Here is a 14,736-nt window from a genome sequence, read left to right as displayed (position 1 = left end):
CCTTTTATTCCACGTTTGAACAGTGTTTAGAACAGCAAAGTCTTAGTCTGTGTCTACAGACACCAGGAATTATGAATCAACTGATCCATCTTCTCTTCCCCCCCTGCACATCCTCCCCCCAGCCCCAACACTGTAACACAGAAATCATTACATTTTTAGCCTAAGGAAATGAGATTTATACAATCATCCTGTGGCAATTTTACCTAGTCATTTTATTTACTCTTTAGCCATTTACCAGTCTCAAGATACTTCAGAGACAGATTTCAAAGGTGCAACAAGACTCAAATAGGCATTTATTAGTGGAGACAGATGAGCACCTAAAGGCTGCAACATGAGTTTAATTACAGCATTAAGACACTAGAGAATCCACAGTGCTGCAGAGGAGCAGCACAAGGAAACAAACTATGAGAGATTCACTGCTGAATTTCTCTAGTTTCTCTATAGCTATATCGAGTTCCTTTGTAAGAGTCTAAGGGAGACCACACAAAGCCATGTTTCTAAGTCCTCTAATGAAACTTTGATAACATATCCAGCCATGAAGAATTTCACCTTTAACTGCCTGCCTTTTTTTTTTCCCCCCTTAAGAAAAGCTGAATGAAGTTTAGAGACAGAACCTACCCAAACCAAAGAATTCTACCTGCAGACTAAAGCAAAATTAATATGTTAAAATCATAAAGATAAATTAATTAGACCAATCAGACTATCACCCTATTTCATATGTTAAACATGGTTCTAGGCTGCATGGCTCGGTACCTTGTTTCACTGAACAGAGAAGAGAGAATAAAAGCACCTCCATCTTGTACATAGGAAGAAAAAGTCATATGTTAAACATGGTTCTAGGCTGCATGGATCAGTACCTTGTTTCACTGAACAGAGAAGAAAGAGAATAAAAGCACCTCCATAGGAAGAAAAAGGAGTGGATTACGAACAGCTGTCAGAAACATATTCCATACCAGAAGTGCAGCTATTTTGGCACAAGAACATGAAAACCTACTAACAAGAAAGCAAGGAAGATAGCACATTTTTAAGCTCACTGTCATCTTTCAGTTGCTTATCCAAGTTTCACTTGCAGACGTCAGGATGAAAAGAAACAGTCAAAGAGCAGCAGCCGGAATGGGTGTTGCATTCACTTCAAAAGATCTGCATGCAGGAACAGTTTGCCAGTATCAATATAGTGCAAGCTGGCAGGACTGGAAAGTTACAAATTAAGTGTGCCTTCATCAGTGACCTACTATGAACAGACCTACTGAGCTGCTAAAATATTTTTAGTTCAACCAATTCCTGCCTTTTTTGGTTCCTCTTGCTCTTCCAGTTTATCCAGTCATGTGCACTTTTCCACTCCCTCTTACTGCCATGTAGTTTTTCAAGTTTGGCTCCAATTACCACTTGTTTCTGCCGCTGAAGAGCTCAGATTTACAGCGTTACTACAAACAGCTCACAGAATGGCTAAACCTCGCACAGAGCGAGCAATCTTTCAGCTGAAGAGATATTTATGCAGCAGGGGACTTTTCTGCTCCTGCCATGGAGATGGATGTACTCACCAGCTGGTACTCGCTCCGACGGCTGAAGGCTTCCTTGATTCCTGAATCCCTCCAGAGCGCGCCCAGCGCGGGTACGTACAGCTGGAAGGTGGCAGGCTCGATGGGCATCCCAGCTTTGTTTTCAAAAGCCATCAGAAACATCCCATGCTTCTCATTCTCCGTGTACTGCCAAGGGATTCCCAGTTTGTCCCGTGCATCAACCAGAACCCTGCAGCCCTAAAGAACGATTCAGATAAGAAAGTCAGTGATAAAAAGATTAAAGTATAAAAGAAGCAAGATTCAGAGGTACTTGAAGTTTGGTTTTTTTTTTTTGGACACTATTCTGATGAGACTGAACTCAGGAGAGAATCACAAACACTGTTTATTGCAACATCTCCAACAGAAGACAGAAAGAGCTTGCTTTTGTAAACAACAGCCCAAATGTATTGGGGTGCAACAGGTAGCTGCAACAAGCAATACTTCCAACAGATAATAAAAGCAAACCTCAAACGCATAAGAGAAGCATCTGGAAACTGATGTACAATCCTCATAACTGCAATTTTAAAAGCAACACCATGTCTGAAACCATATTCTTCCATCTTTCTCTTTGCATTTGGGTTTTAGATACCAAGAAGGGCATACTAGCTTTCTCCAGCTTCAGAAAAGCATTAAAAAAATATATTGTTGAAAGAACATACTGTATATTTGGGTGAAGTATATTGAGCATCCAAAATTGAGGAAACAGTCACTTTCAGTGCTATATGCATCCACCAACTAGTTAAACATTCAGGTAAGAAAAGACAGCAATATCAAACTATCAAGATCCAAAAAGCTTGTTGTGGTAAAGTACGGTTTTGACATGACCTACTTGGATGCTATACAGCACTGTCATCTAACTTTAGACTTCTCAAAAACTTGCTGTGAATGAGCATCTTTTGTTGAGACACTTCCATGGAAATGGTTATCTCCAGCAGGAAAGCCCAGCAGGATGAGGACTGAAGACACAGCACAGATTTCAAGCTACTGGGCCCAGTAAAGCAGGTGCAATTTTCCATCAGCGTCAGCTCACGTTCTGAATTTGCCACACATTTGCTAACAAATCAGGACAGGTAAGAGTGGGCACTCTAATTCTGGAAAAAATCTGGAAGGAAAGCCATCTAGTTCTCAAATTTAACTCTAGATTACTGAGACTGCTTCATTTCACATCTTGCAGTTTTTATGGAAACTTAATTTCCCATTCATGGCAACAAGCCAAACACATGAGGTTAAGTAACTTGGAGACTTCAGTTTTGAATCAAACTGCACCTACACTGAATAGCTTCAGGTGGCCAACGAGTATTTCTCATAGTAAGTACCATTTTACTCATGGATAGATCCATTACTACTTGAGATGCTAAGGGACCATTATCTAATTCACAAGTAAAATCTCTGCATTAATAATAAGCTACATTTCTCATTATGTTGATCTTTTGGCTTTACAGTTTAGGAAAATAAATAACATAACAAACCCCCAAATTGAAGTTCTGTTCAGTTACTCACATGAACCTCCACATTATGATTTTTTTTTCTTTGGTATACTTTAAGCTATCAAGACTGCACATATGTTTTCTTAACACTTGAACCTTTCACCTCTCCAGTCCTTTAACAGCACCACACAACAAGAACAGTAACTTTCCCAATGGAAATAAAGATTGGGGAGGGAAGTGAGAAGCAACTTAGTGTGAGTGTCGCAGAATAGGAACGCAAAGCCAAGCATTGCGGTTGTCACTGTGTAACAGTGTTCCTGAAGTGCTGCTTCCCCAAAATGTAAATATTTATGGTTCTCCAGTGATTGTTACTTTCCTTTTATAAAGTAGAGAATATATCACCACAATACCATGAAAAGACTAAAATTGAATGTATTTACAAACTGCTGCTTTAAATTCCAGACATAGCTAATCCAGTAATTCTGTCATACAGAGCAAAAGCCAACTCTCATTCCAAGCTACAGAGTTTATCCCTTTATTAACAGAAGCCTTTACATCTGCTTTATTTGAACGGTGTTAACAAATGTAAGCAGGAGGAAAAAAAAACCCACCACTTACAAGGTTTTGTCTCCAAATTGCAGATGCCTGCTCTACATCTCTCGCCCTCACACACTTGCAAACCCATCACTTGCAGAGACCTCCAGCCCGGCCACAATTCAAAGTCAGCAGTGGTTCCCCCTGCCCCAAGCTGAGAAATTCAAGATTAATTTTTTTCCAAAGCCCCGGGGGTAACTGAGACAGGCGGGACACCGCTATTTCTAGGTATTTAGTGCCAGGTTTGTTTCTGCTCCGCGAGGAGTGTTTATGGAGAGACACGGTTAATCCGCGCGCCGTGTCGGTGGGCGATCCCCATCTCCCCATCATCTCCCAGCCCACACACGCCAGCCCTGACCTTTCTCTGTCTCTCCCCAACCATCCCTCCTTTTCCATCTGACAGCTCCCGGGGCCGTTTAACCCTTACCCATCTCACAGCTACCACAGTCCCTTCAGAGCCTCTCCAGGGAAAGATGGCACAATTCCCATTGGGATACAGCGGCACTGGGACCTCAGTCTCCATGCACCTCCCCAGACTGGTGCTCAGCTTTTTCCTGCTCCCACTGGAGCTCCCCTCTATCTCCCACTGGAGATACAGGGGATGCCAAGAGACTCTTGTTAAGGAAAGTTTCATCATTTGTTTGGAAGAAAACCACAGGACAGAGTTTCAATGGAGGGGGTAGGGACTGCTCCAGTCCCAGAATAGTCACTGATCTGCTGGCTGCTGCTCCTTGGAAAGGCAGGATTGAGTCTCCCCGGGGCGTGAGAGGGAATCAAGCTCAGACCCTGCACACTCAGTACCAGGAGGTGACCCACGGGGAGTGGGGAGCACCAGCACCTTCCTTCCTCTGCCTGACACAAATGGCCATCACCAAATCACATACAGAGCCCGGCCTGGGACAAAGCAGCAGGTTCAGACAGAGCCATAGGCATTGGTGGAGACACGTACAGACACTCACAGAAGGTCAATTTTAAATACTGAATGAAGAACATAAAAAAAATAGCGAACAGACTAGCAGGAATTCTGTCCTACACATATCCACAGGTACAGTACCGCCCAAAAAAATCAGAATTTGCCAAACGCACCAGCTTTACAATATACACCTAAAATGCATCAGGAGTAAAAGCTTTACATAACGAGCAAAACAGTCAATGTTTCTTCCCCCCAGCTCTCAGCAGTTAAAAGTATTTGTGACTCAGCAAGATCCCCAGTAAAGCAAATCTAAACTTAACATTTCGCCATCTCCACAAAGCAGTTCTATAAATGCTACAAGCAGATGTCAGAAAGATGAGGAGAAACAGAAATGGCCAAATTTAGATCCCATGTATTGCTATTCTCGCATTTCAAAATTACTGGTTACACTATTTTTTGCAGCCAAAATGAGCGTTCGATAATCCTTGCCCCATTAATCTGCAGCACAAGTTACCATAGGAAAGGTTTCCTCTGTCTGGAAATATATTCAGAACACTTTCCATACCTCTTTCTTCCAAAAAGACCATCATAGGAGATAGCCAGAGTTGCTTTTATTTGTAGTTAAACTTGCTTAAAAGTTTACCTCTGGGCATCAACAGTATGTATAAAGATCTCATTTAGAAGATTAAATTTAATTAAAATTCCTATAATTTCCTTTTATTGTAGAATGAACAGAATAGTTTAATATATATAATAATAAGTATTTATCAAAACTGAATTTAGACACAGACAACACTGGCACAAATAAGAAAAAAAAAACACCACACAAGTCTTATTGCACATACAACACACACACCCCCCCGAGCTCTAACAACGAAGAGATCATCAGACTGTTTTAATTGCAGTGCTCATTTCCCAGCAAGCCTTCCCAACACTGCTGTGATAGTTTTTCTCATTTTCTACCACTACAGAAAAAGTCAATTCAGTCTTTCATTCAGAAGATTAAATACTGTCAACTACCATTCTGTTTTCTAATACAGAATATGGGAAAAAAATGTGGCAATAACTTTTGATATGAAAAACTTCTGAATAGTTCATCCAATCTAAAGCTTTTGTGCTGCAGAGTAGGGCCCAGAATAAGCACAGGTGGAAAGAATTAAAATTCACAGGTAAGAATAGTGTCAGGCATCCAAAAACAGCGAACCAGCAGCATACTGGAAGCACCAGTTAGGGAAGAAAAATAGGAAGCTCTCTGTCCTATTCCTTTCCTAATAATTTTTTCCATATTCAAGTCACTGTATAAATCCCTGGCATACACAACAATTGAATGGAGATGGGGCAGAACCCAAAAAGGTGTACCAAGAGTGTGACATGTGATCTAACTTATGAAGTATCATATCTTTGAGAGAAGAAACCACTAAAGAAATCTAGAAACCCACAGTTCAGAAAAAAGGTAACAAAGTCACGATATATCAGAAATCTATGGAAGTGACAAACCACAAGGAGAAGGGGAATAGAGAGAAACTCTCCTTTCCCCATCTTTTGCTACACACGTACGAGTGGTTCAGCAGCAACAGTTATCAAACAGAAGGCTGAACTAAAAAGAAGGGGTTTCCCTCTATACCCCCCCGTGAGACGAACTCATTTATACAGGATGTCGGCCAAAAGTATAAGTGGACTCAAAAAGCAAATTGAGACAAATTGATGGAAGTCCAAAAAGGACTATTCGATTACATTCCAGATGCAACTCCTGGCTCAAGAAGTTTCCGAACCCAAAGGCTGCCAATAACTGGAAGAGTACACCCAAGTATCACGTTGTTGCCTTCTTGTACCCGTTTTTGGTTGTGTTTTTTTTTCACGTCAGACACAAAAGTGCTGGATCCTTGGCCTGACAGAGCCCAGCTGTTCGGCACCAAGCAGAATGTTTGCTGCTCAGCAGCGGTATGAAGGTTTTACGAGCATTTGCACAAATGCTCGTTACTAGGACTGGCTCCAATTATTTTTGTCTCCTTTACTTTTGAAACCGCTCTAGCTTTGGAAAAAAAATAAAATAATCCGGGTTGTCTCGCATTTTTAAACAATAGTGAAATTATTTTGTGGGAATTATTAGTTATGACCAGCTAACACCATTTGAAGCCAGCGAAGCTTGACAATATATGAAAAGAAGCGTTGCAGTATTTAAAGAGCAGCTTGATTTAAGAGTGTCTTACACCAGTGGTTACACTACTATATGTAACACGACATTCCCATTTTCAATTATTCACATACTCCACTACCTGAAGCATTCGTTATCCTAAAAAATCCCACACCTTTCACCAGATGGATCAACTTGGAGGCTGAGAGAACACACCACAGTTAATTACCAAACACACAAGGGAAACAATAGGTTTGGGGGGCACTGGTTCACAAGCAAGGGCAGGTTCTTCCACGTGCAAGCCAACAGCCAAGTGATGAAAAGATTTGGTTATTCTAGTCAAGTGTCTAGAGAGACCTTGCAAAACTACTTAGAGTTTGTATACAAACAGAAAAGTCTCCTACAGCGCATTTTCTCAAAATAATTTTAAGGAACTATTACTGGGTATGAGATCACAGACAACAGAGCGGCTGTTAGACGTGAAATATTGCAGGAACTACTTTTTAAGCTTTCACCATTAATAAAATTGCTCAACCTCATACCAAAGGCCTAGATGTCCAGCATCTATATCACTTACAGAAATTGTTGTCAGAGAAGTGCTGACCACTGCTGAGTACTTGACTGGGGGACTCCAAGTCACAGCTAACACTGTCCTCTCCTGTGGCTGCAAACCAGCACCAACACTGTAAGCAACAGGGAGATTCAAATCTGTTTCCTAATGTGTATTTTTCCTCACTGTTACTGACACGGAGCTGGCAAAGCCTGGGGATCACAATTTGCAGAGACCAATATAAATCTGAGCTAACACCAAAAGGAGTGCTCCCACCTTGGCAAGGTATGTCCAGTCCACCCATTATGCCAGTGGAAGTGGATGGAGCTGGATGAATTCAGGTCCAGCTGGACCCACAAGTTTAACTGTACCAAAAAAACCACCCACAATAGCTCCACGGTCACTGGTGCCAACACAAGAGAGAGAAAGCTGAATCACACAGCCCTTAGATGGGACTGGACTTCTCAGCAGCAACACTTACTGGCAAGTAAAGAAAGATGGTAAAATGTAACCTACGCTTATTTTTAGAAAACACCTTTTAACCTTCTAAAAATGACATTTTCAAATGCAATTTGTAAAAATAAAGTTGTCAGTGTTCACAAATATAGTGGTGTCCACTTTTTTTTTAAATTGCTATCTGGAGCACTGGGAAGAAGGCCATCTACTACTAAGAGAGTAATAGCAAAGCAATCAGATTTTCAGCACGCTATCGTAAAAGGATTAACAGCGGTTTTATTTGATCTGTGTCCTTGGAATGTTACAGCCAAGCACCCAATGTCGCTAAGGATAAGATTTCCTATTACAGAGCAGCCAGTTTAACCACCAGGTACCATCAAAAGGGGCATCTTTCCTGGCAGCACAGTTCCACCCTCTCTTGTCCGATAGGTTTGTAATTTGTCTGAGCCCACGAGCCAATCCAGTGAGGAAACATCACCAAAAAACCAGTCATTTATGTAAAAAGTAATTTCCGCCACCTCTATTAGTTTGATGTAAGGCGAGACATACAAAAGGGTAGGGGTGGGAGCAGCACCAGTTAGCCCAGTTAGACAACAAAAAGGCTCAACACCTATGCATGTGTTTTCACCATTCAGATATTCCAGTGCCATCCAGGTGAGGGGCAGGTAAACAGTAAAGACGACCTACCTTCCAGCCCAACATACAAATAAGAGATGGGAACAAAGGGGATTTACTTAGTCCACAGGAACACAAACATTAAGAAACATTTGGATTAGCCACTGAATCTCTGAATTGGGAGCAGCAGTGATGTCTGCTTGTCTGGAAACTCTGAAAAGAGTCCTTGTCTCTGACTGAATCCAGCAAAATGACGATAAATGCAGCAGAAGAAAAACACTCTCCCTGCAAGCTTTACTAGCAACTAGACAGAAAGCAGAGAGATGATGACCTGAGAGGTGACAACTGGTGCAGGACCTTCAACAAAAGCTCTGAGTTAATGCTTACATTAACAGGTTTATCCTCCTCCTGAGACCATCACAATAAGGTCTAGTTCATAATTAGTTTGTGCTTTCGGTGGAGCAGAAGCAGCATCTGCAGTTCCAAAAGCCTCCCCATCAGGTTTGGCAGGACCTTGTTATGCTGCCCTCAAAACATACTGCCCAGTACCCAGCAGACGTGCTCAGACAGAAGCAAAGGGCCTTCAACACCAGGGTAAGACCAGTTCCTCACTCCCACAAAGGTGAAAAAAAACCCCAAACCCCATGCAATGGAGGAAATTAATTTGGAAACTCTACAGCCTCCAATTCCGTCTAGCTTTTTCTCTTGTTATAATTTGTATTGAACTTGCTTTTTCAAACAATGTGCTTGCCTTTGTTCCAAAGTTTTCTTGTAAACAGTGTTAGTAGCACAGTTTGCTAATTTCCTTGCCAATATTGTTTCCAAGTAAATTATAAAATTATATGTATACTCGACCAACTGAATAAAAGATAAGCTCCCAAATTTGGTCACCCAAGTGACTAAACTTTTGTCTGGAAAACATCAAAGTATGTGTCTACAGTCTCCAGGGTCTAACTCATGTTCTCCAACACTAATGACTACATCACAAGAGTATTGTAAGCTCTATTTTGGAACAACAATGAATATTTATCACTTACTACTGACCATTACTCCTCTTCCACTATCCACCATGATGAAGACAAATTGCTCTCTCCAAGCCCAGCCAAGAGACGCCCCAAATGCAGAGACCAGAACTGATGAAATTTGTATTTAAGACACAGAAAATACATTAGTGAGAAGTTAGAGTTTCATTGATTAAATGAACCTGGAACAGGAAGACCAACAAGAATCATAAGGGGTTTGTCTTTTTTTTTTTTTCTTTTCCACATAATTATGTGAATATTATTTTTCATATTAAAATAACCACTAAACAGTAAATGCACAAAGCAAGGATAATCAGATTTAAATACCAATTTATCACAGAACTTCAGCAGTTGTGTGTTAAATTTAATGGAAAAGCTCTTAAAGAGCCCCAGTTCCTAGAGAGTATTCTCCTTGTCATCCCTTTCAAAAGAAGCTGTTCCAGTGGGAATGAGGTTGACACTGTCCTTTGACAAACTGCTCAAGTACAGCTAGACCCCAGCTCTGGAGTAACAGATTGTGTGTCACTATCATCACCTCCTAACGAGTTACCAAATTCATTTCCATGTAACCCCAAGGAAACGTGGAGTCAAGTCGCTGTAAAGACTAACTCGAGTGCACATGATGAGGAGACGTATTCCCCCTGTGTTAGTAGGCTATTAGAAGAAATGCGTTTGTGTTATAAATGACAAGGCAATTGGGTGATGTCAAGTGTAGTTCCCAACTACACTGAGGAATATTATTTTCCCATTTCCCAGAGTTTGTATCTGTACCTGACTAAAACCCCCAAGTTGGTTTGTTTTTCAATGACACAACGTCAGAGACCACAAACACAACATCAGCCCAATCAAGGTAGACACCGTACCTGCAACAATGAAGCAGCAGCACTCTAGGTTTAGTATTGGTTGCAGAAATCCAAAATTCTTCTTAAAAATGAATTCCAGCACAGGCTACTTATTTTGCCCACTTTACTGTCACTCATATTCACGCCGTTGAGGAGAAACGCTCTCGGGCATGCCAAATCTTTGGTTGTTTTTTTTTTTCTCCCCACTCAGAGCCCACAAATGAAGTTACACATCGTTTCCTGATTAGTCCTTTCCTCCACAATTCCAGGCTTTTGAATTCCTCAGTCAATCATCACAGTTGAGGCCACGGACAAGAAAACACTCACAGATGAATTGAAACCTTGAACCGGCCTTCCCAATTTCAAAATGGAAACTATTGTTACCAAGAAACTCAACAGATTATACTACAGGCTTTTAAAAGCTGAATTTTTTCTCTCTTGAGATTGAAATCTCCCAAACAAGCTGGTGCAGGTACCATTCTGGTGCTTGTAGATTAATTATTTTCTTGTGCAGCTAAACTGAGTTTTTTCAAGCAGCATGCTGTTCTCATACTCGAAACAAAAAAACCTCAACATTTAGACAAGGAACATCAGAGCCACGATTCATTAACTGTTATCAAAGGAATCGAGTAGAGTAGCAAGGCCAACCCATCTGTTTTGGAAGGCATCAAAAGACTACTCCTTCAGCTACAGTCAGAAGGCATCAAAATGTTCATGTAACTCCACCAGCCCTTTCTTAGATTTGAAATTTAAGGTACACAGAAGTTTTCCAAGTTCCTCTGAATATCCAAGTGGCCTTAAAATTCACGCTGTGGCAGTGAGTCGCGTCCCATCCACTTTCCTTTTCCAGGTGGGTGTGCTGAAGTCATGAAGCCTGTGTACTCATACCAGAACATTAACACTACTGCTTTTCACTTCAGTCACCAGAAAGTTCCAAAAAGTTACTTTGAAACTTAGCCTCGATTAACAAGCAAAACCCTAGTTAACCGATGACTATTTACCTTAAACCAAAGCAAAACTAATGTATTTGAAGACCGTCCCACAAATGCCAGAAAAAGCTAGCGAGGCCCTGAACCATCACCTGTACTAAATGGAAAAGTAAATTCTCTATCATAGATTTATTTCGTTTCAGCATTTTGTTTCTAACTAGGGTTTCCCAAGGCAGGGGATGAGAAAGAGAACAGAGTAAGGAAAGAACTCAAGCATTAAGAATATATCAGAAAAGTGAGAAGCTGAAAACTCAAAGTAAAGCGGAAGCTGACACTAATGTCAGTTCATACTTAGCACCTTTATTTTTGAAGACGTTTCAGGTTCAATTCTCTGAATCAGCTCCTTCATTCTCCGTAAGCACAGAGTGCCCAAATACCACTGCAATAAGCACTTAAGAATTATCAAGCACTATTGAGAGAGTAGTAATCCTTCTCCTTCAGAGAGAAGTTTAGTCATGGTTGGAAAATGAAAATTGACCATTTAATCCCACAGATTTACACCGCATTTCTAACTCAGATCTCGGTGCCGTGGAAGCTTAACAGAACCATTGTTTGACCATGCTGAGAACTGTGTGGAAAAAGGGGCTAAGGTTGCTGCAGCTGTACTTCCCGACGTCAAACAGATTAAATGCTATTCAATAGGATCATTTTCATTTCACATTGTCCGTGTATTGTATTATAAAAATTCATTTTATATCCTTTAAGTTAGATACATGGTGACGTCCGCTCCATTTAGAGTTAATGGATGGTCATTCTAGTCTGAGCCTCCTGAAAAAGTGAAAGAGCCTGTAGTCTAAACACTTTATTACAGAAAAAAATGGCAACTGGGCTCATTTGACAATTTACACCATCAGGCATTTGTAGGACAGTCAAAGCAGCAAAGTAATTTTACTTGAAACATTTTACAGTTTTCCACAGAACAAAGTTTAATACAAGAAAGTATTACACAATTACCCTAAAATAAACGCACTGACAACATCAGTCTGTTTTGAAAGCCCTGTAATTCTGTCTTGGTATTTGATTTCTTCTTGATGATTATGGCAGAATACCAAGGTGTTATCAGGTTTCTTTCAGATGAGCAAAAAGAAAACAGAACATCTACTGCCTTCTCCACACACTCCACTTTCAGACCTCCTTCCCACCAAAAAAGTCATTTAGTTCCCCCTGTTTGCTCTCCTTCCTCCTGCATATTCCCTCCATAGTGACCATTCCCAAGCCGTTCCCTAAAACCTATGGGTGAAGAGTAAACCATACTCTTCTGCGCAAGAGCCAGCTCTGTCATCCAGAGAAATAAGAGGAGGAGGAGAGTGACAGATGCTGTCCTTGTACCTAGAAGGGCAGCCCAACCTCACGCTCCCAAATCACAAACCACAAGGCCAAAAGGCCGCCCAACCTCACGCTCCCAAATCACAAACCATAAGGCCAAAAGGGTGTTCTGTTGAACCATATTTAAGAAGTGTTGAACCACTTGAAAAATACTTCCAAATTTTAATTTGATGATTAGCAGGCTAGAAGAGGTTGTTCTGCTGACTGTTGTTCAGCCGACAACAGTCCAAGAAGTGTTGTTAACTACTGGTCTTGAAATCAGAACACCTGACTCCTACCTTGAGGACTTGGATTCTACTCCAAGTTCTGCAAATTTGCCCAGAGCCATCCAGCAGACAAGTGTTTCAAGTGCCTAATGCAGCCTCCCCTGCTACAACATGGAGACACTTACCTTCCTTTCCAAAGCACACCAAGTTCTCCTGCTGAAAGCTCTATACCTTTCGCATATACAAAAACTACAATAAATAGTATCACTCAGACAACTTAGAGGAAGGAATCTCAGATTTTTCTTTGTTTTCAAAAATCGCTTCCTGAAAAGCCTCTGCTACTATTTTCAGTCAGTAAAGTAACAGATAGATTACTGGCAGTACCAAAATAATCATTAAGACCTCTAAAATAAGGCTACTTATTACTAGGTGTACACATCGAAACTCATCACTCTTCGCCTAGATAACATCAATAAAAGAAAAGCTCCTGAGCCTCAACTTCCCTACAGTTAATGGGCTTGCTACTTATTACTAGGTGTACACATCGAAACTCATCACACTCTTCGCTTAGATAACATCAATAAAAGAAAAGCTCTTGAGCCTCAACTTCCCTGCAGTTAATGGGCTCCTGCAATACACATACAGCCTCCTGAAAATGGACTAAAAAAAAAAAAAGGAAATTAGTCAACAACTTTCCTGTTCATTAAGAGGCAAAAGCCCTTCACAGAATAGCAGCATTCTTAAAAAGAAGAGTCATTTTGTGTGTATGCACTTATTAAAAAAATCTGAAACTACAGAAATAACTTGTTATCTTTAACTTGCACAGTTCCCTTTCCTTTAATTTTCTAGGAAATCTCACAGAGCCTAAAAAATCCATACCTGCATAAGAACAGAGACAGCCCTACAGAAAAACTCAGGCAAGAAGGGATTTTAAGGAGGGATTATGAGTATGAAGAGAGATACATTCTTAAGTGAGATTCTTCTGCATCTTCAGGGATTTTCTGTAATATAATCATTTCTACCTGCACAGGGCATCAAAACTAATTCCAAGGAAGAAACTGTATTTGTCAAAGCTGATTTTCCTTGATTGTCTGCAGACCAAAGGCTCTACCTGTGGGCTCCACCAGTAGCCTTTATATTCTCCAGTCAATACAGAAATATACTACCAGCGCTGTACAGCCTACACAAGATGTTCCATGCCTGCAGGCATTGAACAAAAACTTTTTTGCAGATGTATCAAACCCAAGTTACTTTCATTTCAGAGCTACGCTCGATGAGATCCCATCCTACCCAAACTCTAAGGGCCCTGTTTCTAAAGAGGTACCAAGTAACAACCACTCGCAGCCACAGCATCTATACCGGGACCCACTTCTTGTCCCATCTCGAGGTACACAGACTCTTCGGCACTTCGCAGGGGCACACAAATTCCTCCTCATTTCTTCAAGTTTTGAAGTTTCTCCAGCTCTGACTTAGAGGATGCTCTCATAATGTTTTTTCCAGAGCACAAGCCACACCTATATCCTCTTTCCTCTGCGTTTCCACAAAGCTTTTCTCAATCCCCTTCGCAGGGAAGTTTCCCGGGAGCCCTTTTTCCACCGCGGCCTTTCCACGGGCAAGGCTGGAAACCCCCCCCCCGGCCGAGCCTCCCGCAGCCCTGCGGGCAGCCGCACAAAGGTGCCCGCCTTCCGAAGCACCTGCACCACAGAAACACCCCCCTTCCCCGAAGAAGAAGGAGCCGCCACCGCCCGGGCCGAGCTTCCAGCCGATTCTGGGCCGATCCCAAACTCTCGAAACTGCGGGATGTGTCGGCGCCGGCCTCCCTCCCCCTCCCCGGAGCCAGGCCCGGGCCCCCTCCCGCCCCTCACCTTGAGGATATTCTCGTAGATGGTGGCCCGGAACTCCAGCAGCGCCTTCTGGTCGAACTCCCGGCCGTGGATAATCCTCATCTGCTTGAGGAAGGTGGATTTGCCGCTCTCCCCGGCGCCCAGCAGCAGGATCTTGACCAGCCGCCTCACGGCCCGTCTCTCCCGGGCCAGCATCGCGTCGATCTCCCGGCTCCGCCGCCGCGCCTCCCGCTCCGCATCGCGGCTCCGCTCCTTGCCC

General features: G+C 42.0%; 1 protein-coding gene across 1 annotated transcript in view; it reads right to left on the bottom strand.

Moving 5' to 3' along the window:
• Nucleotides 1-14,735, bottom strand: part of GNA12 (guanine nucleotide binding protein (G protein) alpha 12) — a gene marked incomplete at its 5' end in the record, with an annotated part of 43,987 nt that extends 29,252 nt beyond the window's left edge. Inside the window, 2 exons of the mRNA XM_014946191.1 lie at nucleotides 1,542-1,757; nucleotides 14,499-14,735. Of these exons, the coding sequence (XP_014801677.1) occupies nucleotides 1,542-1,757; nucleotides 14,499-14,735 (453 nt within the window). The remainder of the gene's footprint in view (nucleotides 1-1,541; nucleotides 1,758-14,498) is intronic.
• Nucleotide 14,736: the final 1 nt, after the last annotated feature.

The sequence above is a fragment of the Calidris pugnax genome, unplaced genomic scaffold (genome assembly GCF_001431845.1).
Source record: "Calidris pugnax isolate Ruff unplaced genomic scaffold, ASM143184v1 scaffold123, whole genome shotgun sequence".
Classification (NCBI taxonomy): Eukaryota; Metazoa; Chordata; class Aves; order Charadriiformes; family Scolopacidae; genus Calidris; species Calidris pugnax.
The sequence above is the reverse complement of the archived record's forward strand: the minus strand, read 5'-3'. Positions and strand labels throughout refer to the sequence as shown.